The 26201-nt window shown below is 40.3% G+C and overlaps 1 protein-coding gene across 1 annotated transcript; it reads right to left on the bottom strand.

Moving 5' to 3' along the window:
* Positions 1 to 976: 976 nt before the first annotated feature.
* LOC135328929 (basic helix-loop-helix transcription factor scleraxis-like) lies at positions 977 to 2245 on the bottom strand. The gene is made up of 2 exons (XM_064515495.1): positions 1868 to 2245; positions 977 to 991 (listed from the first exon to the last, which is right to left on the bottom strand). Exons 1-2 carry the CDS (start codon positions 2243 to 2245, stop codon positions 977 to 979), a joined length of 393 nt encoding a protein of 130 aa, XP_064371565.1.
* Positions 2246 to 26201: the final 23956 nt, after the last annotated feature.

Here is a 26201-nt window from a genome sequence, read left to right as displayed (position 1 = left end):
ATTTTAAGGTATCACATTCAGTGATACAGCTAAGTAGATATATCGTCTATGAAGCCGTTCAGATGCTTTAACGTATTCATAAGAATGCAGAACTTACTGTAAAGATCAGCTTTAATTGAGAAGTACAGAGTTTTTTTAAAAAGACAAACTTTTTCAAAGCCATTAAAAAAGAAAATTCAGGAAGGCATGTTTCAGAAATCTACATCCCCACACACACAATATACAAAAAATTTAAAAGCACTCCGTATAAACATGAAAGAGTTTCAGCTTAGGGAATCAATGCCAAAACAAAACAGAAATCATAGTCTGGGAGCAATTTATTCCCTATTAAAAGAAAACTAAGGATAGAAACCTAAAAATAGAAAACTTGTGTCTTAATCCAGGAAAGTACAGAAGCCTACATGTAACCTTTATGAAATGAGTAGATGTGTAATCACTGGAACATTGCTTCAGTATTTTGCTGGGTTAGGATTTTGAAGAAGTTTATTACAGGTCCTGTAGGGACAGTGGGCAGTGTAGAGTAAGGGGAGGAGAAGAACCAAAAATGTAGAGTTCCATGAACAACGATTCTTGCCGATTTCTCCATAATAAATTCCAGCGTTCGATTTGTGTTTACATGGGGGAAGAGGAGAAAACATTCTCTACATTGAGAGTAAAGTCGATAACACAGTACGTTTCTTCGGTCCCTGTATTTGGCTAAAGAAACAAGGCTGTACAGGACAACTCAACAAATGGCATCCAGGAGAAAAAAAGACAAGTATTCTTTGCAGCATGTCTCAGAACTGCAGTTACCAAGCTTTTAAAGAATACAGAGTGCCTCATAAAGTAAAAAGTTAAGATTAATTAAGCCCTAATTAAATATATATATAAAAAACATAAAATTAAACTAGCTTCATTTTTTTAACCCATTACTGAGGTTTAAGATTTTAGCCTATTGTTTCATTTATGTTCAAAATAGGAAACATAACATGCACATTTACTTTTTAAACTTCTAAGAGAACAGAAAAAGTACACAGGTTGATAAACTGAGCGGAGAAAAATGGCATTAGTGATGCACAGGCACAATTTGGGAAGGAGCTGGGCTACGGATAAATTTAGAGCCCTCCCTATTCTGCGCTCACTAAAGACGGACTTAGGAACATCCCATGCTATTTAAAGGACTGGCACAACTCGCACCGTTAAGAAAAAGCATCGCTTGCACAGGGCTTCTCCATCTCCCTCTCCGTCCTGCCTACGTCCCTTTGGGACCCTCGGTTGTGCCCACGAGCAGGCCGAACCGCGGTACTTTCGCTGATGGTTTCCCAACTTTCTGCGAACACCTCGAAGCATCTTCCAGCGTCGCTGCAACCTGCCGGGCCCGTCAGCTGTCGCCGCCACACGCGCGCAGGAATGGGGTACAACTGGAGGAGTGGGCGGCATGGCGGCGCGTGGCGATGTGTTTGTGACAGCCTCCCCTGACACGGGGACGCCGCATGTTTCCACGTTCAAGTTTCACCATGTGACACAGGTTTAGGAGACACCGGGTATGGGCTGCTTGGGTTTAACATTTCTCGCACTAAAATAGCCGCCACGCCAGCTGCAACTGTCTCAACAGTGTTCAGTTTCGCTCGCAAAACACCCCGAACAAGCCCGTCGCCACGCAAACCAAAGCGCAGAGCAGCTCGCGGCGGGCACAAGCCTCCCGCTGCCTCGGCCTCCGCTCGCAGCTCAAGCAGACAGCGCTCGCTCTCCATCCCGGTGCTGGGTGTGTGGGGGGCAAAACAAATAAAAAAACCCGAAAAACACAGTTAGAGACCGGCGCGGCCACCGGCGCTGACCCCTCCCCACCGAGGCAGCCCCCCCCCCCGCGCCCTCGCCGCCCCCTTACCCGCTTGCGCTGCGCGCTGAGGCAGAAGGTGCAGACGGGCCGCGGCGGCGGGCGCTGCGGGCAGGGCGGGCGCTGCGGGCAGGGCCGCAGCAGCAGCACGTTGGCCAGGTGCGCGATGTAGCTGGCGGCCAGGCGCAGCGTCTCCACCTTGGAGAGCTTGCGGTCGGCCGGCTCGGTGGGGATGAGCGTGCGCAGCGCGCTGAAGGCCGTGTTGACGCTGTGCGTGCGGTCCCGCTCCCGGGCGTTGGCCGCCGCCCGCTGCCCCCCGCCGCCGCCGCGCCGCTCCCGCCGCCGCCCGCTACCCGCCGGCAGCCCCGCGCCGCTGCCCGCCGGGGGCTGCCCCGCGCCCGCCGCCGCCGCCCCCCCGCTGGCTTTCATGGCGCCGCCCGCCGCCCCGCCGCCCCATGACTTTTATGCGCGGCAGGTGCCGCGCGGCCCCGGGCGGCGGCCCCGGGCGGCGGCGGCGGCCTCCCCGCGGCGGGGCCGTTCTTGGCACGGCGGCCGCCCGCGCGGGGGTGCGGCGCGGGGGGGGGCGGGGCGGCGCGCGCCGCACCTGTCGCCGCGACCGTTAAACGGCCGCCGGGGCCGCGCGCGCGCGGCGCGAAGTGTGAGGCGTGTGGCCAAGTGCGCGGCTCCCTGCGGGCGCAGGGCTGTGTGCGCGGGTGAGGGGGCCAGCGCGGCCCCAGCCCCGCGTGAGCCGCTCCCGCTTCTCCTCCCGGGGCGCAGGGCGTTTCCACCGGGGGCTCTGCGTTAGCCCGAGTGGGCTGGTGGACCGAGCGCTGGGGTGGGCTTCGTCACACGCCCCAGCCGGCGCTGGGCATACCTATAAATCCAGGTCTCACTCTGTTCAGAATGCATGCCTACCTCGGCCATTTACTTACTAAAGGTCACGGTAAGCACTAGTTTATTATACCTCTATTCTCCATAAAAAATTGACAGCCTGTCTGCGCGCTGAAGCTTGCAAAAGGTCACCGTGCGGGTTTTCTCAGATGAATCATCTCCACCTGCGTAAGCATCCTCAACTGACTATTTTATATGGTCCCAGAAGCTTATTCGTGATGTTGCTGTTGTCTAAATATTAATCCTTCTTCCCAAAGCAGGGCTGGATTAGCAGAGTCATCTCTCTCTAATCATGGGTGCGTACGCTCGGGACAGACAGCTGCCTTGACATACTTGGCTGGGAGTCATGTCCTCTCCAAATTCAGCTAAGTACCGGCAGTCGAGAGACCACGTATATGTGTTATGGCCATCTGTTGGAATGGCAAAATGCCGGTTAAAGCTCGTTGTGTCTTCCCTCTGGGCAGAGGTTTGAGGTGAGAATGCACGAGCAGTCTGCTGTTTGTCAGCGGATTATTCCAGTCCCGGACTGTAGCATGGTGACGAGCAGTGCTGGCTTGATGCTGATGCTGGGCAGAGCGGTGTTCAAAGTCACGCAAGTGGTAGCTTGCCCTGGAGTATGTGACTGTAACTATCATATTTTTGTAGCATGAAAAGATCATTCTTTGCATAACCCTTTGAAAAGTAAATGATCGAGAATATCCTGAAGCTGAATTTTATTACTTAGTTAAAGTACTTCTCTTGGTTTCCTTCAAAAATGAAATTGCAATCTAAGCTTGTGTTGCCTTCTATGCAAGTTTTTTCAGTTTACATGCATACAATATTTCTAGAGTGAAATTCTAGCTCTATTGAAGTCAATGACAAAACTCCCATTGACTTTAATGGAGGCAGGATTTCACCCTTGATTTATTCTGGTAGCTGAGCAGTGTAGGTAATTGATTGTTTGTCACACTCAGTCATTTGCTTACCAGTATTTTCCTGTCCTTAGCATTTCAGTTTCTTTGGTTTTTTTTATTACTGGAAGTGGGGCGGGGGGGGGGGGAAGCCCTCAACAAAAAATTCCCAGCAGCTTCAGAACCCCCAGATATACTGCTGGGATTATTAACAAAATCAGAATTTATGACTTACTGATAAACTGGCAAAATGAGAAAGGAAGGAGCAATACTCAGGAATAAAATGATGCTGTGTCTGCAGAGAAAAACAAAACGATTTTCACTGACATTACAGCAATAGCTAATTCAGGAGTTAAGGACAAAGGGGTGGCTGAATGATTCTTGTTCTGTTTCCAAGACAGTTTGAAAAAGTAGAGCAAGAAATGTTTTTTTCAGATAAGGAGACTTGTCAACAGGCCAAAATACTGGTGAGTTTAATTACTAGATTATTGATCGGGATAACATTTATGCAAGTGCTAGGGGGAGCATATTCCTCAAGGAAGCTGCAGTAAGGGAGGATTGCTGTTACTTTATTTTTCCTTTTCCTCTTTTACAATTTGCTGAATTGCTAATAACAAGCAAGAATGGGGCTGCATGAATGTAATGCCGAATAGTGGGTAATATTTTATGTGTAGTGATAAGGTTTTGACTGAAATTTGTCTTCATCTACACAGAGGAAGATATCTGAGGTCAATGTAAAGAAATGTTTAACCATATTCAAAAGACTGAGAATGCCAAATAGCTCTTTGATACAGTTGCAGTCTAGTGGCTAGTATTTCTTTGGTTTGCCTTTTTTAAAGGACAGTGCTAATAGAAAGCACATAAAATAAAGAAGTATTTGGAAAAAGAGAATTAGGAAAAACTGTGCCTCTGAAGAGAACAAGTTAATTAGATGATAAAGAAATAAATACATGTCAAGAATGTTTGTGGTCACAGTCAAAAAGCCTTCCTAATATATTTACGTTAAATAGGAAGTTTGATCAAAAATTGTTTCACTTGTGAAAAAAGACACTTAGAGACAAAAATACCTTTAAGAAAGAATACTTAAACATCTATGGCACCTTCAGATCCCACTGGCTTCTCTTAGATTCCCTGTTTATTCAAGAGCAGCAATACACCATAATCCTATAGATGCATTAAGAAAACATTTACCTAACAAGGTTCTTAATTTTCTTTCTAGCAGATGTTGGTCCATGGCTTTCTTGTTGCTACATGTCATGTTTTTGGAGGTCTACACTTTTGATTGTGTTCCTGATCAAAGTCATTTTATATATATATATATAAAAGATATTGCACACATGTAAGAGAATGTATTATTGCAGTCAAAAGTAGTATAGATCTGTCATATAGATTTCTGAGCCATTCACTGTTCATTAAGACCTACTGGTTTGAATTTTGGTCTTGGCAAATATCGCCATAGCAAGCATTCAAAACACAGGTCAGCCATCTGTGCACATGCAGCTTGTGAATAATTCAAGTGGCTCCTGGGCCGTGGGGGCTGGCAGGGAAATTCTGCTGTCGGGACTTTTGAACCGTCTGCGCCTCTGGCTGCGGGAGCAAGCGCGGGGTCCAGCATGCGTCACCCTCGCTGCCTGCCTGGCTCAGCCTTGCCGAGCACCGTTAGGAAACACTGCTGTTGTTGTTGCTGTTTCTCCCAGAGCTCCATCCTCCGTTAGCTGACTGAGGGAAGGAGCGTGTACCCTGTGGGCCTCAGCTGTGTGACCGTTACTGGGGGAGGCTCATAGAGGAGGAGTAGTGACTACCCTGAATTTTGGTGTTGACGTGAGTGCAAGTGTTAGCTGTATGTGAAAGCTACTTAATTAAACTCTTCTCCTATGTCAAAAGGCACCAGGCATGCAAGGAATATCTGTGATATTCTTGTTTGCATGTTAATATCCAGGATACTTCTTATTCAGTACTTACTTGATAAAGCAGGTACATGAGATATTTCTGTCAGATCTGACAGATTCAAAGGAGAGTCCAAAGGAATCTCACAAAGAGAAACAGATAAAGAACACTGATGACTGGAAGTGTGCATATAGTTAAGAATAATACATTCAACAAAATCTTATTCATTATGTGTCTGTCTGTGTGTGACTTTGGGTGGCTGTGACAACTGTCCTTCACAACGAATCTGGATGATGGAGTTGTTTTTATTGCAGTTCTTAATAAATGTGACTGCTATAAAATACATGTTGAACAAAGAATCTTTTAAATGGCATTTAGGCAATAGAAGTGTCCTGTAAGAGAATGATTTTAAGGAGAAAAGATTGAGGAGTAGTCAAATATGGAACGGTCCAAGAGAATTTATTTGGAGAAGGAGGACTTGCACAGGCATGTTAAATTATGAAAGGTTAAACAAGATGTGGCTTTAAGGCTTTGTGTGTTTAAGTCATGTCAGATGGGATGGTAAACCTTGGAAGGCCGGATTTTAATAAATATTCTGTATACATTTTGAACTATCAGAGGTAACAGTCTTCTACCACAGTGCAATTTCCCAGGTAGGGGAGGGGCAGTAGCAGCTTTGCCCTGGACTACTGATAGTTGATTAATACAGGATCTAACAAGTCCCTTCTTGATAGTCTTTGCGGTCAGATTTAGCATGACACTTCTCTCTTCACTTGCAGTCTCTGCACTTACAATCTCTGTTCTTCATCTGAATTGATCTGTGCCATGATTCTCTATTGTGTTAATGAGTTTTCTGTGTGGTGGTGTGCTAGAGGCCTTGTTAAACTCCAGAGACATTCTGCCTACTGAATTTTATTTAACGCCCACTCTGTTACTCTTGACAAAAAGCAACTGAGTTGTTTATCTTGAGTTTTTGTCAAAAATTTGTCTTACAGTAATTTTCTCTGCTCTGGCTGCCCACGGAGGCAAATCCAAATATATTATTCACCTGTTATTTCAAAGCCATTTAAACTTGCCAAATCTAAGTAGTGTTTTACAAGATTGTGCTGATACTCTCAAAGTTGTTATTAACTGCCTCAGAAGTAATTTTTGGTGGTGGTTGTATTCAGTGGAATGATGACAAGGCATATTCTTTTCTCTGTCAAATTGGAACAATGTAAGGACAGTATAGCTGCCCTCAGAAACAAAATGTTTTGTGAGCAGTATTCGTGCAGAGATTTTTGTTCATTAAAGCTGAATGCAGCTGGAGCTGTCCCCACTGCTTCCTTATTTCATTACTTATTAAATCCATAATAACCTGTCTTGATTGGTGTGGTGGTTTGGATGACTGTCTATAGCATTCAGCTGTGGTGTGTGGTTTGGAGGCTGAGTTTCTTTGTCAGTACAGTTGGAAACCCACATGTCGTTTAGAGTGTGGACACTGGGATGAAAGCTGTGGTTACTCCTGTCTTTGTGTTTCTGGTTGGCTGGCTAGGAGGGGCCGTTCTGCGCTCCTGGACTTGGCCACGTTAATCCATGCCTTTGTAGCCTCAAGCATAGACTGTTAAAATGTGCTCTGTTTGGTTTTATAAAGAAGAGAGACTTGAAGGATCATCCAGCAAAGGGCAGTGGGCTCTTCAGACTTTTTTGAGACAAAGCATAAGCAACCTGTGCTTTTTCTGTTCACTTCTAGGCGTTGTCAGAGTAATGGTCAGTCTGTGTGATGCCTTGCCCCATATTTTGCCTTTTCAGAGACTAATGGTTTGCTAGGTCGGTTTTTTCGGATCTTACAATCCAAGTTTAGCAGTTTGGATCTCTGATGGAAAATCTAGTTTTTCTAGCTTCCCTAGGATTTTCTCATCTATTGAGAGCTGTAAGCCTAAACTTACATTATTAAAGTGGCATAGAACTGTCATACAGCCCAATTTTTTTCTGAATAGAGGTGGAATGCTATTATAGAAATGTAACTTGAGTTTTAGTTGTTAAAAAATACTTGGCTGCTGTAATAATGAACATGAACATGAGGTGCAGAGTTGTCCACTTGACGAGTGCTTGAGTGTGAAACAACTGTTGCAAAGACTTCAAAATGCTTATTGCCATTTGATTTGTTCCATCTTCCCCTCCCCACAATTGCTAGATCTTGCAAAGAAAGCTTTTTTTCATTCTTGTTTTCTGTAAGTCAACTTACAGTATCCTTGTATGAAGAGCATCACTGCACAAGATTTTGTAGATACTTTAAGGAACGTATTTTCAGAGGTTTCTTTCAAGTGCTTAGAGATGACAAATACAAAGATATCCAAAAAACCATGAAAGAAATATAATTGAGTGTATAATTACTGGAGCTTCTGTAATATAACCGCAGCTGAAGTTGTTTGTATGGTTTCTCTCCCTCTTTATACTTTCTTGAGTGTCCTCCTAAGAAGATACTCAAAAACTGACATTATTTAGATACTTCACTTTATTCTTCTTAGTGCTTCAATTGAACACTTATGCTTCTGTTAAGTACGAAGTCTGTGATCATCATTCCATAGTTTAAATTAGATTAAAGGACAGATTCAATTTTAGTCACACAGGTTCAAGTCAGAACTGGCTTCACTGTTGCCAGTAGAGTTAATCTGTACCTACAGCAGTGTAACTGATGCCATAATCAGAACGATAATCCACTGAACCACAGGCAAAATTTTAAGGTTGTTTTATAATTGCTCAGTGGTGCAAATGCAGCATACATCAATTGGTCCTCATTGGTTAATAATCCCTTTGATTCCAGATTGATGTGACTGTGAAGCCAGTTGTCAGCTGCTGTTGGAAATACCACATGGATATTAGAGAGGGCATCAGGGTAAAATGCCTTTACGTTCTCCGTTTTTGTGGCAGAAGTTGAAGTGGAGTGTGTGTGTGAATGTATAAGAACTATAAAGCTATTTCATTTTCCAATCTATGTCATAAATAAGTCCAACCTTTCTGTGCTATAAGTCACATGATAGTTTAGTAGTATTTTAGCGTGCCATGTAGAGAAATAGGTATTCTGGAGCCATGTGATGGCAACCACGTTTCTCAGTGCGGCCTAACAGCCATGTGAGGCACTAATGCTTAGCCATGTGTCCAGGTATGCTTGCAGCTGACCAGCAGTGTCCCGCACTACTGGTATTGCCTAATACCTGTCTCCCCTGCTCCAGTATAAGAAATGGCAGTGGATATGCTGGAACTCTTCTGTGGAATGGCTCTGGTTTACAGGCATGTTTTCAGTAATGCAAAGGGCACCCATATATAACACTTGTATGAGATTCAGAACTAGACTTTAAGCCCTACTTAAACCCAGCTCAGCATGTGCAAAAAGCCCAAAAGATTTAAAAAAGATTTAAACAGGTATGTGCAGACTGTACCAGTGAAGAGCATGATGCACAGGCTGTTTGTAGCATCTGGCAAGACAGACAGTGTTTATCTGTTCTTGAGCTGGAGAGGACCTTTACAGTGCTATTTCAGTTTGAACAAAATTAAATCAGCCCGTAGATACTTCAGAGGTTTATTAGGGTCTCCTTTGGTCCTTGTAGCGGAATTGTGGGAAAGGCAGTTTAGAATAAAGTCATCTCATCTCTGACCTTCTGCTTGCATTTGAGGCAGTGGAGGTTTCAGATGTATATATACTACTTTTATCTTTTTTTAGATATGGATAAGGAGAACTTTCTGAAAAGTTCCTTTAATCAATTACTAATTAAACCTAAAAGAAAAAGCAGAACATTTCACAAATTGTAAAAAATAAAAGAAAAACCAAACCAATGATCTGCCCAAAATGGAACTTTCTGGGAAAACACTTCCTTTCATTGAAAACAGTGTTTCAGAGTCTTGAATCAACAGCTGTTGATATGTCTGTTCAGTGCTTCTCCGGAGCTGGAATCATACCGTATATTGAATAACAGGTGAACTATGGCAAACAGTTTACAGTCTGAAAGCTTAAAAGGGTATGTTATAATACCAAGCAAACATGGAGTGATGCCAATATCATGTGTTTGGTATGAACTTTTAGCTCTGTCAGTGTAGTTATGATCATATAAAATATGTTTGACAGGTATTTGGGTTATGGGGTTGCATAGAATATGAGAGTCTCATGTATGTCGTGAGTATAAGAAAGAGTTGTATTTCTTGTGGATTTATATCCTATAGAATTTTGTCTTGTTTCTGTTATGTGGTGAGTCTTTTATATATGTTACAGACTGCACACCAAAGAGCAAGCTTTCAGACACAGAAAACCCTCTACAAAGACTATTTGACCTTTCTTTGGGTGCCTATGGGAATATCACTCTGAAAGGATAAGTCACTCTCATTAAGATTCCTGCTGACAGTTGGCATGCCAGGTGGTCCTGCAGAACAGAAGTGCAGGGTCTCACATCCAGAGTCTTTAAAGATTGTGCAGGTAGAAAGAGTGGCTTACTGGTGCTCTGAATTATACTGAACAGTTTTGTTTTAGTTTAGACATATGCTGTTTGCCTGTTTTCTTTCTGAATATATTCTGCATGACAGATGTCATTGCTGTACTTGATATAAATATTATCCTCAAAGAGACCATCAATAATACCAAATATTTGGGGTTATTATGTTTTGGGAACTTACTGTCACAATATTTTATACAGTACTGGTTGCTACACAAGTCTGTCTAAACAGAGTACTAAATTCAGCACTGATTTGTATTTCCTTCTTTTATGTCTTTGGTAGATTTGCAGTACACCAAGAGCTAGCACTGTTTTCCCCCTGAAATGTACCAGGTATATGTACATCTTGGAGCCTGTGTTGGAGCTTTGTGGATCTCTTATCTTTCCTGCTTCTCTTGCTTTTAAAATAATTAGAGCTGCTAAGCTGCCTTATGGGGCCCCAATAGGCAGGAGTGGCCCACTGCAAGAGCAGTGTCTGGCGCTAGTCAGTGCTCTTCTCTGACAGTGGGTGCTACTTAATGTTTCTTAGATACAACCCTTTCATAAAAACAGCTGCTGAATAGCATGAGAGTTTCTTCTTCCTCACTCCACACTATCTGCTTTCTGTCCAAAATGTCTGTTCATTTTGGGCTACTGCACAATACCGTGGCATTCCAAATACCTTTTCAAATTTACCTGTTTGAATAAGATCTCAGCTTTCATGTGAAAAGCATAAATGCATTTAGTATTGCCATGAAGAAAATCTGACATCCTGAATTGAGCACATCTGATGAAGAGCTGTCTGAATTCACAGATGTGCTGAAACCATAGCTCTGATAAGTGCAAGGTAAGCTCTTCATCGTTATTTAAAAAAACAATCTACTCAAGTGATTAAAGTTATGGTTTTGCTGAAGTCCTTTGCCGAGCAGAGATTTTTAAATTTTTTAATCCGTTTAAAATGAATGATATTTAAAGTTCATTTTATTTTTTTACCAATTCTATCTAAACCTTCACTATAATCATTGCTGTTATTTACACTGGTGTGAAAGAAAACAGTAGGCCCACATCTGTGCTTATATGGATAGAGTACATACTATTTCTTAGCATGTCTGCTGCCAGTTTTCTTTTTTCCAGTTGTACTTGACTGTTCTTTGGGACATTTTGCTCTCTGTAGTAACCCATTGCCAAATCTTCTAAAACAGCATTTCCTTTTATATTAAGAATACCACCAGAACTTTGTAAGGAGTTTTGTTCTTATATCCGGCATTAAGAATGTGTCATTAAAGAAACTGCAGTTTGACATACTCAGCAACTGTACTGAAAATGGTTTCTTACAGGAAATAATGGCTTTCTCCTGAAATCATTAGAATGAAATTCTTGACTTGTCTTGAGATCTTTGAAAGTAGGAGATGCAGACTTGCCTAGTTCTGTGCCTGTTAGGTGTATATGCATGCTGACCTGCCTTCTAGGCAGACCTGAATAAGTTACCTGGCTGAAAGGTGCTGTGCAAAGGCTTATAACTCACTTTTCATGCAGACAAAAAGAGATGCCTATCTCAGAGACATCCCCTTGTTGATGACCTGCCTCCAAGGCAGATCTGTCTAGTTATCTTTTCTGTCTTTGAAGCAGCTCCATACAGAGCTATGTTCTTAGCAGACTGAACTGCTGCCTGCCTGGGAGGTACTTGGGTTGATAAGCTGCTTGCTAGACAATCTTGGGCAATTATTTACCCGAAACATCATCCTTCTGAAATGAACATGTAGAATTCGAATTTGTAAATTATATTTTTAGTTATGGCTGATTACTCTAACTGATATTCATTTTTAACTGAATATTTATAAGAAATATAGCAAACATCCATCTCCCATATTTATAAAAATAAAGAAACCTGTCAGAAATTCTGCTAATACAGCACAGAACTAATGCATGCTCTGTGACTTCTGTGTCAGTAATCAAACTGCCAGACTTGTTAAAGAGTAAGGAAGGAGGGAAGTAGTTGTTTTTTTTTTTTTCTTAGCTTCAGATTACTGTTCTATGTTGAAGGACTAAAAGGAAAGTGGACACCATATGTTTCAGTATAGAGTCTTAAAAATAACATACAATCAGTCAGGATACCAGCTTCCAGTCACTTATACAATATTGCAAGTGCCACATGCTCATTTGTAATCAAAGAAATGCTTTGGTTTACTTGCATAAGAAAAAGTAGTTATTGGTTAAACAGTGAAATACAATTTAGTTCTTTGTCATTTCCTTAGAGAAGTTCAAATTACAGGTCAGACATTAGGCTTGAGAGAAAATGACATTCATATCCTCAAGGCCATAGACCTGCAACAGTAAAGTCACCTGATAAAGGATGGATCAGGTATTAATTATTTTTATGTTTAGGGCAATATTATTGTCTAAATATATTTTTGTATTTCTGCCGTAATCTTGCAGTCATTTGGTTGCAGTCAGTGTATAGTCACTGTGATGTACATGAAAATGAGCCCAGAATTAGGATCTTATTTTACCTCTGCTTGTGTTTTGTAGCAGAAGCAAGAGTCTTCCTTTAGATATGTTAATCTTTGATACAGTATGATAAATCTCGTCTGTTTGGAAAACATTATATTAGCTTAGGAAGTGCAGCAGTTAATGTTAGCTTTGCTTTCTGCCCACAGAATTCCATTGGTGCTATTCTACTTTCTTCCTATAGTCTGAACCAGTTCAGTGGTGGACTAATATGACTAACTCTTGTCAAAGATTTTTTTTTCCTATTTTAGTGGTGCTAAATCTCTTAGCTGGGGCACCATGCATGAAGAACACTTAAGGGCAATACACTTCATCTGAGCAAAAGTGTGACCATCCTCAGACCAGAATGCAAGTGCACTTTATCATATGACAGACATATGTCTCGTGTGACCTGTTCCCATTTTGTAACTCAGTATGCATTCACACTTGCATCAGGTAACCAGATGTTGAGGAGGGGGGAAAATTATGAGGACCTTGTGTGACAGATTGGTGGGGATCATACATGAACTGCGTGATCTTTTCTGCTGGGTTCTGCCTGAGCCGTGGTCAGGGCCCATTTCCATGTTATCCTCATCAGAGGAGCAGAATTCTGCATGTGGAATAGGGTGTTCCTAGGATTTTCCACCCCTCTTTATAGGCACTCTGGTCCCTTTATGTGACAGGAAACCATAATTAAAGATGATCTGGTACTTGGGATGGATTGTGGCCAAATTTGTACTAGTTCTTTAGTTTCTTTAGTTCTGATCTAAGTTAATTTCATAGTCTGGAAAAGATTTCGCTCTCTCTTCTGTCCAAATTAATTTCATCCATTGGGTATGAGAAATAGAAATTAGGAGCATGAAGTGGTGGTATGCTATCCAGAAATACAGGTTTGATCCCCTTTATTTTCTTCCTCATCTTTCTTCCTTTCAACCTCTTTCACCATCTTTATTCTAGCATATCTTGACTAATGATTATGGTAGAAGAAAATGAAATCTGCCCTTGGGTATTTCCCAAGCAGACTAAGTTTGTCAGGTGAATTACTCATTGTGAATTAGCTCCTGGGAGGCAGAGACTATACATAGTGTGGTGGCGAATGGACTGGACCTCTGGGTACTGCTGCAACAGTCAGGTCTATGGTTGATAAAATTCAGTTTGAAATGGCCACAAATGACAAAGTAGATTTCTGCTGCATATATTAGATACATGGAGCTAAAAGGCAGCGCCTGCTTGAGGGAGGGGAGTTAGGAGCTGGCAGAGAGCAAATACACAGTTACAACAGCACAGTTACAAAGTCACAAATGCTAAAATAAAATGAAGCTGTGTATAATACATTGGTGTAGGAGATTTGTTAAAATCCTCCATTCATTGGAAATTGCCATGTCCATCCACTTCCCAAGCATGTTAATTTGTTGTTCATAAACCAAACTGAGATCCTTGCGAGTCACCAGATGGCTTGGTACTACATGTCATTGACTAACTGGGGTAGCTTCTGATCTGCAAAACTGAAATTAGGCTTATTTGAATCCAAGTTTTACTTTCTGCAAACCCTGGAAATGTTCCTGGTAGAATGACCTGCTGTTACATATGTATCAGTTGATAAAATCTTGCAAGTTGTTAGTCCAAATATGGTGAAATCATTCTTGATAAGTGTTTGGAATAGTGAATTTAAAACCCAAAATATATTGAAGGTAATGTACTAACCTCTTGTTTTCATCAAAGGCTTTATAAGGATTTTGTTTTTATTGGCATAGTGTCCTTTTCTAATCTCAGTGTTACGCAGTTTACCAAATGTATTGCAGAAAAATCCTGTGATGCTTGTCCATGTGTATTTTGAGAAACAGCAGGCACTAAAGACGAATTGAATGGATATGAAAAGAAGAAAAGATTTACCAAAATCCAATGATTGTGTTAGAGAACTGAATTTGTAGTAGGAATGAGCAAAACCTTCCACTTCTGGACCCTCCATGCTTTAGCACATTAGATAAAAATTTAACGCAGCTTTGAGCTCACCATAATTTTTAGTTTGAATTTTGTTGCACCGAAGTCTCGGCCGAGCTTTTCCAAATATTATCTAAGTTATTCATCTCTATTCTGCATAACAAAATATATCCTCACACAGTAGGCCATGGTCTCCTAGATACAATAAAAATGAGTTAATTTATTGGCTGGGAATGAGATGGAAAAACCCCAGCCTTTATCTGTTCTTAACCCTAGACTGGATGGAATTGGACACAGTGACTTCTTATGCCACTTTAACAACTTGTGCTAGCTTCTTATATATATCCTTTCAGTCCTGTACACCTTGTTCAAGGTTACTTTGTGTGGTGTGAAAACCTAGTCCACTGTGCTGGGAATAGAGTAAATTGCCTGAAAGTTCTATTTTAGACATGAATGGAGAATATTTACTTCCATCCTTTACACAGGGCTGGACTGTTTCACAGGCATTATGGTTTCAAGATGAGCTATGACGTGTTTTTCATTTTTTCCTGGCTGTTTCTTTCAAAAGATAGGCCTGCATTTGTGCATCTTCCCAAGCAAAATCCCACTGTTCATCCATTTTAAAAATCAAATCAGCATTCCAACCCATCTCTTTTTTACCACCTGAGATACTTTGGGAAGGATAACCACCTGGTAAGTGTAGTGATAGAGAAAAATGCTAAAATAAACAGTAGTCCTACAAAATGCAGAACTCATGAAGTCCAGGTTTTGTGCCTGTTTTGGAGTTCAGTTATGACTGAGCTCTGATTCATACTGCAGCTTTTCTCTTCATGTGGATGTGAGGTAGATAATCACTATCTAAGTGTTTGTATTCATAAAGTGTGCTAGGAATACAGGGCCTCTGAAAGTGCTACCTCTCTGTCAGGCTTGGTTAAATTACCTAAAAGATTAAACTGGACTGACAGACACAGGCACACAGACAGGGTGCTTGCATACATTTGTTTCCTTGAAAATCCACGCAGAGAGCCTAATGCAGCTTATCCTGCCTAGCCTATGTTTCCAGTAGGCCCCGTTTTGTGCCTGGCATTGCTTTTGAACAAGAGGTGAGCTTACTTTACCTCCTCTCTGTCTGGGCCTGTTTCTTAATCTTCACTCTGTCTTTTATCTATAGCCTTTGTGCTGCAGCCTTGAAACTGCTCCAGACTGGTTTGTGCGTCTTCACCAGGTAGCTGGTTTTGGCCTTGCCTGCAGTGTGCTCTCTACTATATCTTTTCATTACGAGTGAATGCATCATAGTAAGAAGTGTTGGTCCATTTATCCTGTCTCTGCGCTTGTTAGCTTTTGCTGGATTTTAAGCCTGCTGATCACAAAACCCCTAGCACAGAAGCAAACAAACAAACCAAGACATACTTTTCTGCAAAATATCAAAGTCTTCCCTACATTTATCATCGCATACAAGGAACCTATTTTCCCTTTACATGCTCTGAGTGTGTCTCTCACAATTACAGCTTCTGCATTCTTCAAATTTCAGATACTCTTCTCTTGATGCGCATCTAGGAATGCACCTTGCCCAAGGGCAAGATGGTAGCCTTTGCTCACTTCAAGTTTACTTGTAGATTGGAGAACACAAGGAGAAATATGCTGTTGGCATGGCCAGCAGCTAAATGTCAAAATTTGGCTCTAAGATAATGCCTTTAACTACTTAAACTATTTCTGTAAGTAAGCACTCCTTACACAAGTAGGGATTGAAGGATCAGACTCATAGCATTGTAAAATCACTCTCTTAGGAATTTTCAGAACTGCCTAGAACATTTTGAATTTAATTCTCCAAACCCTCAGGCAACTTTTGAATATCTCAGCTCTAATATATTGAAATAACAGATACTGATAAAAAAAAAAAATGAGGGTGCTTTGCTCTGTTATATCTAGGCAATTCCCAGTAGGGTTGGCAGAATAACACAGGGCCATGCTACAGACTTCTGTTAGCATGTCTGTTGGTTAGGGCTACAAAGCGAATTGTGTGATTTAATGGGCAGACCTGTGCCCATAGAAGCCATAGGGCAGGTGGCAAAACCTGTGCTTCACTGTTACGATCCGTTTCTTTGGTGGCAGGTGCTACTGCTGCATCAGTAGACGCCTCAGCGTTCCTTGTCAGAACTGCATCTGTGCTGGCAGTGATTTCTTTAGTATACCGCTTTGGTGCAAATCTCCCAGAATAAAGGTAGCCTTGGGGGCAAATTGGAATCAAAATTTCATCCTGATCTCTTCATTCTAAGTATTTTAAAGTTTTTTTTTTGTCTTGGTTGGTCATATACATTAGCTTAGGAATATTCTTATTGTTTCCAAAAGATATAGGTACTTGCCTTTTAAAATGTTGCTGCGTGTTCAGAAAAATGATGTCCGTTGGCAGTGGCTTTCGGAGGGGCAGCAAGGCCAAGGCAGCAAAGGCAGGAGTACTGTTTTATCCTGCAGCAGCAGAACTGGGTGTCTGAGCGAGGGCTTCCAGCATACGCTCCACAAGATGGCAGTGCGTTCCTGCTCTTGAAAACGGCTTTAACTTTATTTTAACCTTGTTCTAAGTTAAGTATTTCATCAGAAGAATTTCTTCTGAACACAGATTGTATTTTCCTTCAAAAACAGAACAGGGGAGATTGTTTTTATTGTCTTTTTTAAAAAAATAGGAGCCATAAAAAAGCTGGAGTAAACTTCAGTTTTTAAAGTAGTAACTTAAACGGAGCTTTTTGTCTGTTCATTCCCCCCACACTAACTGCAAATATTGCAGTTCTATGAGAGGAATGTTGTAGAAATTTCATGCAACTGTCAAAAACTAGTTGCCTGATTATATTCAAAATTCACATTTTTGTCATTGCATCACGTTGTTTCTTTTCTGAAGAAATGTTTTAACTGAAGATTTTTTCCTGTTTCTTGTAAGCTTTTATTTTTTTTTTCAGGTTAAGAAGTCTCTGAGGGGTACAGTCAAGTCAGTGACTGAGACCAAGAGGGGTTATAAAAGAGTGAGTTTTTCTTTTGTGTTATCAGCTGAAGAACACCTTGGAATGTTTGTAATTAGATTGTTTTATAAATATTGCATTACAAGACCGTAAACATTAAAAAAAATCACTTTGCAAAGACTTTTTTTCAAGAATTGTGCTTTTAATTCCCTTGGTTGAGAGTCTGAGGATAATACAGGAATAAATTTAGAATAAGTAGGATAAACTAGCTATGCCATCAATTTTCTCCACTAGTTAATATTATATCTAAACTGATAGTGATTGAAATGATTTCCTAATAACTTGCCATGTGAGATATTTGTAATTTTAAAAATTACGTTTTAATGTAATCTCTGCTGCTCTGTATGAGTTTACATTACATGTGTTGTTATAGCAAGAAAAATGAAAGAGGAGAAAAACCTCCCTGAAAACAATTTCTAAAAGGTTGACAGGTAGGCACAATCTTAATTTACATTGCAGACATTACGTGGGACTCAAAAGGGAATGAATGCGTAAAGACAGCCTCTGTTGGGAGTTCTTAATAGTGCAGTGTAGTACTGTAGATATCTGGGAAAGCTATGATTCCTGCCCTCTTATTCATGGCTGTTTTAGTTCTGTACACAACTGAGTAGGAAATTCTTCTTTATTTCCAAAATGAATTCCAGTCAGAGGTAGGCTAAAAGCACCATTCATTTAGATTAAAGATCCTGAAACTATCATGTTTGTAACCATTTGTCACAGTTTAAGTAGCAGTGCATAAATGTCTTGCTGTTGGTATACAATTTAATCTCTGCTGACAACAGCTCCATTTCTAAAGTTTCCTCGGCATCTTTTTTTAATGGTTTACATTTCTTATAAACAGACCCTGAAGTCTAGGCAGAAGTGTGATCATTCTGTAGGTTACCAGGCCTGAATCTCCTCAGCATGAGGAAAAAATGATAAAGCATTGAGGATAGTATATATGTGAGTAGCAATTAAATGCCATTCTAAATGGCCACTCTAAGTGGTCAAGCTTTTGATGACATTTGCATTTAGCTAAACATGTGGATCTCCATTTTGCAGGCATATTTGACCTTTTTTTTTGTTTTAGGTCAGAAAAAAGGCAAGTATTTTAAATACCTTTATGAACTGAAAATTCCAGTAGTTTACCTCAGAAAATACAGATTTCAAAATATCATTAAAAATCTTTTTTTGTCTGCTTTATTTTTGATGCCGTATGAACACCAGTCTTTCTAAAGCTTTATTATTGTCATGTTATTTAATTATATGATATAGATGAAATGCTGTTTCTGTTTTAATTTTAAAATAATTAAAGATGAATTGCTACATAGTGTTGATTTTAACTGAAAAATTGAGTCGGTTGCCTAATTAAAACATCTTTCACTTTTTTCAACTTAGGATCATAGAATAATTCATGTTGGAAGGGACCTCATGAGGCACCTAGTCCATCCTCCTGTTCCAGGCTGGTTCAGCCATCAGGTTAGAGCAGGTTACTCAGGGCTTTATTGAGTCTGGTCTTAAAAAAACACTTCTAAGGATGGACACTGCATAGCATCCCTGGGCAACCCAGAGTATCTTTTATCTGTGTTGTATTGAACTTCTTCACACAAGAAATGCATTGAGGGCTCGTTTCGCGCTGCATCATACAGTGCTGTGCAACTGTTCCCCTTACCTGTGTGCCTGAGTGCATTGAACCAATGGTGGTACCAGGGTCTGAAGCTGTTCAGGAGTGGATCACACCAATCTAAATGGTTGTCTGTTTGTTTCGCCTTTGCTCACCAGCCAGCATTACTGGAGGGAGGAGGAGAGGGGATGAATTCCAATTATTGTTCCCCTCTATTAGGTAGACTGTACTGGGATAAAGAAAAATATGTTGAGCTTAAGACTCGTCCTTGCCTGCCTGTTTTGTGGGACAGAACACGGGGGTATTGGAATAGTTTCCAGGGTCATTCCTATATTCTCAGAATCTGCATGTTCCTGCTCTTCCCACATTTTCAGTTCTTTCTCACCACCTTTTTCTTCCTTTTTATTTAAGGAGGGAAGAAAAGAGATGCAGACAGCGAGAAGACTCTTTAGAACAGCGCTAAGAATTGGAAGAGCTCTCTGAGCTCTCAAGGATGTAGGGACTAGCTAATCTTGTGGTAAGTTCTTAAAGGGACAGTTTAGGAATGGACATGGGGAGTAATGCAAAGGCAGAAACAGGTGTTTCAGTTGATAGGGTCAATCTTTACCTTAATCATCACAGCAGAGAGGGATTTCTGGGTTGTGGCTCACACCATAATGATTATTGGAGAGAACTCCGTGTGTAATTGGGTAGGTTTTGTTTTTGACTGAGGGCAGAAGACATGCTGCTTCCCCAGTAACTTTTTTGTCTCCTGTTTTTGCTCCCTCTGCTGTTGCTCCCACTATCAAAAATGGGAAAAATGAACCATATGACTAGAGTTTGCTTTTCTCCATCATCTTCGTAATTATTTTGTTAAAAAAAATGTGAACAATGATCACCAGTTTATCAAGCACAAATGCTTAACTTTCAGTGGATGTCACTCTTTTTGTTCTATTGGCAGAATGTTTGTAGTTTTAGGCCTTTACTTCTGTTAAAGCCCAGACAGAATAGATTATAAATCCCAGCGTCTCTGTCCAGTGATAATGTCCTTTATAGACCTCATTGCTTTGTCTTCTCAGTCTGTCTGTGTTTGAGACTCTGCTCAAAACTGGAGCAGGTGGAGAAAAGAAATGGTGAATTACCTGCTGTTGAGAAACTGTGCTGAACTATGTCGTTATGACTAGCAGGAGACACAAGTTTTTATGGGAATTTATCTTAAAATAAAGAAAATAAAGATGTTGCTACACAGAAGACTACACTAACAGTCAAAAACACAAGTTGTGGATGCCTCATTGCTTCACACTACCAAACAGAGAGGTAGAAAGATTTTTATACTCCACTAAGTGCATTTTTTCTAACCCAAGGTAAGCAGAGCGTACATCTGAGTTCAGGATGAGAAGGAACTGGAGGTCTCTGTTAGTGGGATACTTCTGGTACAGCCAAACATAGTTCCTGAAGGTCTGGGTTAACATTCTTCTTACAAAATTACTCTTGAGAATGCTTCATTGCAGTGCTTCAGGAAAACTCTCCAGGCAGTGCTTCCAGGGCTTTGTAGTTGTCATCCATAGCTTTTAAAATACCTGCAATTGTTCTTACTAGAAAAAAAAAATTGATGTGCTTGAGTAAGCATTATACCCACAAAATTCAAGGAAAGCTTCAACCTTATGGAAACAGAATCGGTCCCATCTGAAACAATCCATGTCAGTGATGAAAAGCATGATAGCCCTCTGAGTCCACAGTAGTTTTGAGTGAGTATCGGTTTAGCAGAAAGGTGCCATGAATATTAGTGGCATCAGATTCATATAAATGAATAGAAATGACAGAAAGTACAGACTGATTTCATGTAGTGAAAGACTCATTGAGAGGTGGCAGGGAGAAGGCCAGATTAAATATTCTAATGGATCAGTTTTCATCCAGAGGGGACATCTGGACAAAATATGCTGAGAAACCCTGTTCTGTTTTTTCTCAAGCACTGCCCATATCATAACTCATAGCTCATTTTTTTGATTGTTTTTGAGCCACTGCCAGGTTGTAGTCACAGTGATTTTGTATGGTATTTCAACTGACATACTCTTTGCCCAGTTATCTTTTAGTACGGTGAATGAAATCAAGATCCTAGAATCTTCTCTCTGTAAAAGGTTTGAGAGTGACTGAGGAGAGCTGACATTTTGCTTACAGCTAACAGTAAACACACAGTGAATTTCGGGATAATCTTATTTTTTCCTTCAAAAACTTACCCTTTTTTAAATTTGAAAGTCTTATTTCTGCCAAGGTCAGTTTAGATTTAATTTACCAGTATGATATATGTGAAGAATTAATTTAATAATCTAATACAGCATTTTTTAAATTGCCTAACAAATATATTGTAAGTATGATCACATCTCTCTGAAATGAAAATCAAGACCACTCAATGTCCTTTTGTCAAACTGATTGTATCTAATTAAAAAAGAAAGAAATCCCAGTGATGCAGCTTTCCTTCCCATTAACATGCACTGCACAGGTTACTACCTGATTTAATACAGAATGTTGTCTTGCATTGCTCCATCCCTGATGAAACTGCTCTATTTGGATGAAGTTAAGTGAAGTTCTGAGTTAGAAAAAGAAATAGCTGTCCCCACCCTAATACATGATGAGATATAATTTGACCATTTATTTCCTTTCCTTAATAAGTGTATCCAACTATTGAAGCAGAAGTACTAGCCCTTAGCCTCATACCACTGCTAGCTTGGCACTCTGATTTCTTGGTAAATAGATAAACATGCCTATAAGATTATGTGACAAATTCACATCAGCACCCAAAGCTCTTTGATCAATACCACTAATCCATTAAAGACTGCAACAAAGGATCTTATGTTTCTGTCCCTTCACTCTGGTATTAAATGTGGACTAAAGCAGAACAGGCTAAAATCTTTCAAAAATAAAATAAAACAAGAACATTACCCTTTGCACATTTTAAGGATAAAGAATCCTCATTAGTGCATCTGATGGCCTGGGCAGACTACCTTTGAAAGCAATTTAAATATAACGAAATAATTTTCAAATTAAAAAGGAAGCAGAAGTTGTTTAGGATGAAAATGTAACAGAAGCAGCCCCATAGCCACGTTCAAAATCAATCTCCTGGATCTGGCAACGGTTAATTAGACCAAATGGCAGCTGAACCTGAAGGAAAGGGGGCAACAGCTAAATTAAAGCCAAGGCAAATGGTTATTGAGAATTTATTATAGGATTTAAAGCCTGTTGAAGTTAATGGGAATTTTTCCATTGACTTCAATAGGGTCCAAATCTGGCTGTCATTGCTTTGAATAAATGGGAATTAATGTTTCAGTGTATCCTCTTTTCCAATGGGAAGAGCCCCTGCGAGAAGCTCCATCAGTGACTGAATTACAGGCATACAGTACTTTGCTTTAATTTATTTAAAGTTATTTACATGCATGCGAGTATGCCTGTAGAGTCAGGTTCTGCAATTATTAGATTGGATAGGACATTACTAACATAATGCTAAGGTGACCCAAGTAAGTGTCCCTTACTCTCTGTGATCTGTTAAACCAGTTTGAAAACCATTATGAATGTTGAAAGAGGTGTGTTTATTGCTTTTGATTCATTCATCTCTGTTTTGCTTTTGTGTTCTTATTTATATTTTCCCGCTCTCTTCTGTTATAGTCTTTTACTTTTTATAATTGAAAACTAGTAAGAGAAATGTAACTTTGTATGAACATTCTCTGTGAAATAACGTTTAAAAATGTAGTACTCAATGAGTCTTTCAGCTGACTACTGTGGTTGTTAGATCAAGGTCATAATGAGTTGGCACATTTGCTTACTACAATATATAGGGATCTAATGGCAGCTGCAATCATTTACTTTCATTCTCTGAATTATTTTCTTGGTTACATGAGGTGTCAACAATAGTGCAGACTGGGATGAAATTTGAAGAAATTAACATAAATGGTGTCAACGTGCTGTCTTCTGATTTAGTGCCAGTTTCTTTAGAATTCCATTTTATTGCTATCAATATTTTCTTGTAATCGTCACTACTGTAACATAATTTCAACACTGAAAATTAATTTCATGTAAATGTACTGTTCTGTTCCATCAGTGATGAGAGTTCATCCAGTCACTCCCTCCTCCCCTCTCATTCCCACCTATTATGTCATCTTCTGTTTACAGCTCATTTTCTGGATTTTCACACCCACTACGTTTGAGGAAGATGGAATAATGCTATGGTATTTCATTTAGCCTTTGATAACTCCACTCCCTTGGGTTGTGAGAAAGTGAAAATGACTTTATAAAAGACGACTTGGCTAACATAGGAGAAAATATCACTAAATGCTGAATCTGAGAATTACAGTATAGGCAAGGTGCTGTTCAAAACTATTAAAGTCATGCCTTTAATGGTCTTTAGGCATGTCATTTCATAACCAGTAGATCTTGAGCACCTTGAGTATATCTTGGGGTTTTTTTCTTTCCTTTTTCACTTCTGTTGAACAATTACAGTGCAATTACAGGTTTCTGTGGTAGACAGAATAGTACTTTCATAGGGTTCCTCGTGTGGCAAAGAAAATTGTAGTAAGGTAAACACCTCGGAGCAAGGATGAGATTGATGTTTTCTCTTAAAAGATACATTTTAATCTAGTTTCTGAGAGGAATTCTATATCCTGGAGGAAGAGGGCGAAGAAGAGATCTCTGGACAGATAATAAAGTTCATAGCTTCCAGCCTTGGAAACTGTCAGTCTCAGCATGAGCCTAGGAGTAGGAAGGATGGAAACAGCTCTGGTCTGACTGCAGGGGCTGTGCAGTTACATGGATTTGCCTGCGATCCTGCATATCTTCTAGGCCCTCTTTCTCTGTGCCCAGTAAAGCCATTCCTCAATGTCTGAATTATATTGCACGATTATGGTGTCTCTCTGGCTCTTATAGTGAGTTCCATCACATGAAGTAAAATATGTCGGAGGGAAATAAGGGAACAGAGAATGATAAAAAGGCAAGAAAGCTAAAATAAAGGGCTAAAAAAGGGCATGCTAGAAATTCCAAGTATTTGAACAGAGTGGTCGTATTTTTATACCTGCAAGGTGCAGCTCTGGAGTCCTGACGCTAACAGCAGGGCTGTCTTGCTGAGAAAGAGTAGAAGGAGATCAGAAGACATTGATCTGATAAAAGATTGGACTGTTGTAACATGGTGGAGAGAGGAATAGGTAGCTGCCACAAGCTGCTAGAGATTGATTGAGAGACAGGGCTAGGGCAGCTGTAACTTGGTTCCCAAGAGAGCAGTAGATACCTAGGTTAAATCATGTCTACCTGAGGACTGAAGGGGATGCAAACCAGTAACAGTATATGCCTTGGTATTTGTTATTTTCAGTCCATTTATCTGAGTGCTGTATACCTTTTGACAAAATAAATCATGCTTTGTTTTGAAGAATTTGTTTTCTGCATCACAGCCTTTTAGTGCTGCCTCCCCTCTTCCACAAGAAAAATGCTGTTGGAGTCAAGTCTTGCTGGCTGCAGCAGCAGCTATCAACAACAGGCATATTATTTAGAGACCTAATCAGAAGGGTCCTGGCAGCCTATCTCAAACAGAAACAGCTTCTGGCTGGTAACTAAAGAGAGATGCAGTCAAGGGACTGCCTGAGTATCTCAGAGGGGGCAGGTGCCTGCTGCTGCAAATACGGGAATTTCTTCCCTCCTACTGCAAACATAGCAGAATAGGGAGGATTAGTCTGTATTATCATTAGCCTGTATTGTCATTAACAAACTGCTAAAGTAGGCAGCCCCAGAAAGATGCTTTTGGCACCTAAGATGGGATGTGGGTAAGGTGTAATTCTGTCTTCAAGAAATTAATCCCTTAGGTATCTGTAAAACCTGTGAAATGTCTAAATACTTTTGGAATCTATGTTTTTGGATGGCAGCTGCTGTGTCCTTTTCAGCTGTGCATACTTGCAGACTTGGTGAATGATAAGAGCTGCTCAAACAAAAGGTATCCAACAAGGCAACATTACAGCTTGTTGGCAGATTTCACATCCTGAAAGATACATTCTGTATTATATTTTTACTTTTAGAGGGAGTGGTAACAGATCTGAATATTTCTAAGTGATGGCAATATTAAGAGCACTATTTTGGTGATAGAACAGAGATAATCAAAAAGATGGAGATGATAAATATATTTACTATGTGTTGGTGCTTTTTAGGTATATTTTGCCTACTCGAGCAGGTGCCTGTAACATAATACGTTTGAGCATTTCTCTGCCTGGATTGACTCATTACAAGGGCAGTCATTATGTTGCCTCCAGACAGCTTTGCCTCTATATCAATTTAGCATACCTTTAATTACAACCAGGAAGCCTTTAAATCTCACCTGTGTTGTGGGCGATTTTCTACATTCTAGTCTGAATTCCACCCAGTAACATTAAATTAGTCTAATTTACATACAGCCCCCTCTCCCCAAACCTATAGGTATATTAAAAAAAAAAAAAAAAGCTTAGAATATGAAAGTCAAGCATTTAGAAGTCCCAGGATCAAAGTCGCCTATGGAGCTTTAAATCACCCCTTTCCCAATTCCAAATGACATTTCCTGTGTTCAGGGTACAGGGTTCTTTCTGAAGTAGTAGTGAGTCAGTATTTCATTTTAGCATTGTTCTTCTGTTATTTACTGAGTGCTACTGAAACCCTGCATCCACAAAGACAAAAAGTAGTATACTATTGGTGCTTTTGGTATAGTATTGTGATGATTTGTAATTGTTCATGAATTAGTTAGCATAGCACCCCTGCAACGTTAGGTAGTATTGGCCCCTCTGTAAATACAGAGAGTGGCAGCACAGACTAAGAGTGAGTGCTAATACTGGAAACCCAATTTGAAATGACTGGTATCTAGTTTTGCAGAGCAGTGCCTTCTGCACCATGTTATATCTTTAAACTATAATTTCTGTTGATCGCAGTTATAGATGTGAGTATTTAACATGTCTGCAAATTGAACCCCAGCGACCTTATCTTCTGAATGAGGCAGAATTCCTGTCTTTCAAATTAATACAATCATTTATGTAAAAGTCATATCGGAATCTATATACCCAAGGAAGCCAAATTAAGCTTTGGTGCACAGTCCACACAATAGCCTTACTTAGCCTTTTTAACTTTGGAGTACTTGATTTTACAACCCTAATAATTTCTTTTGACATAGCTGCTTTTAATGGAATTCTTAAAGGTGTTTTTTTTTTTATATATGTATATGTGTGTGTGTGTGTGCGCGCGTGCATGCATGTGTAT

Source organism: Dromaius novaehollandiae, chromosome 7 (assembly GCF_036370855.1).
Source record: "Dromaius novaehollandiae isolate bDroNov1 chromosome 7, bDroNov1.hap1, whole genome shotgun sequence".
In the NCBI taxonomy this organism is placed as follows: domain Eukaryota; kingdom Metazoa; phylum Chordata; class Aves; order Casuariiformes; family Dromaiidae; genus Dromaius; species Dromaius novaehollandiae.
This window is presented reverse-complemented; position numbering and strand designations above follow the sequence as displayed.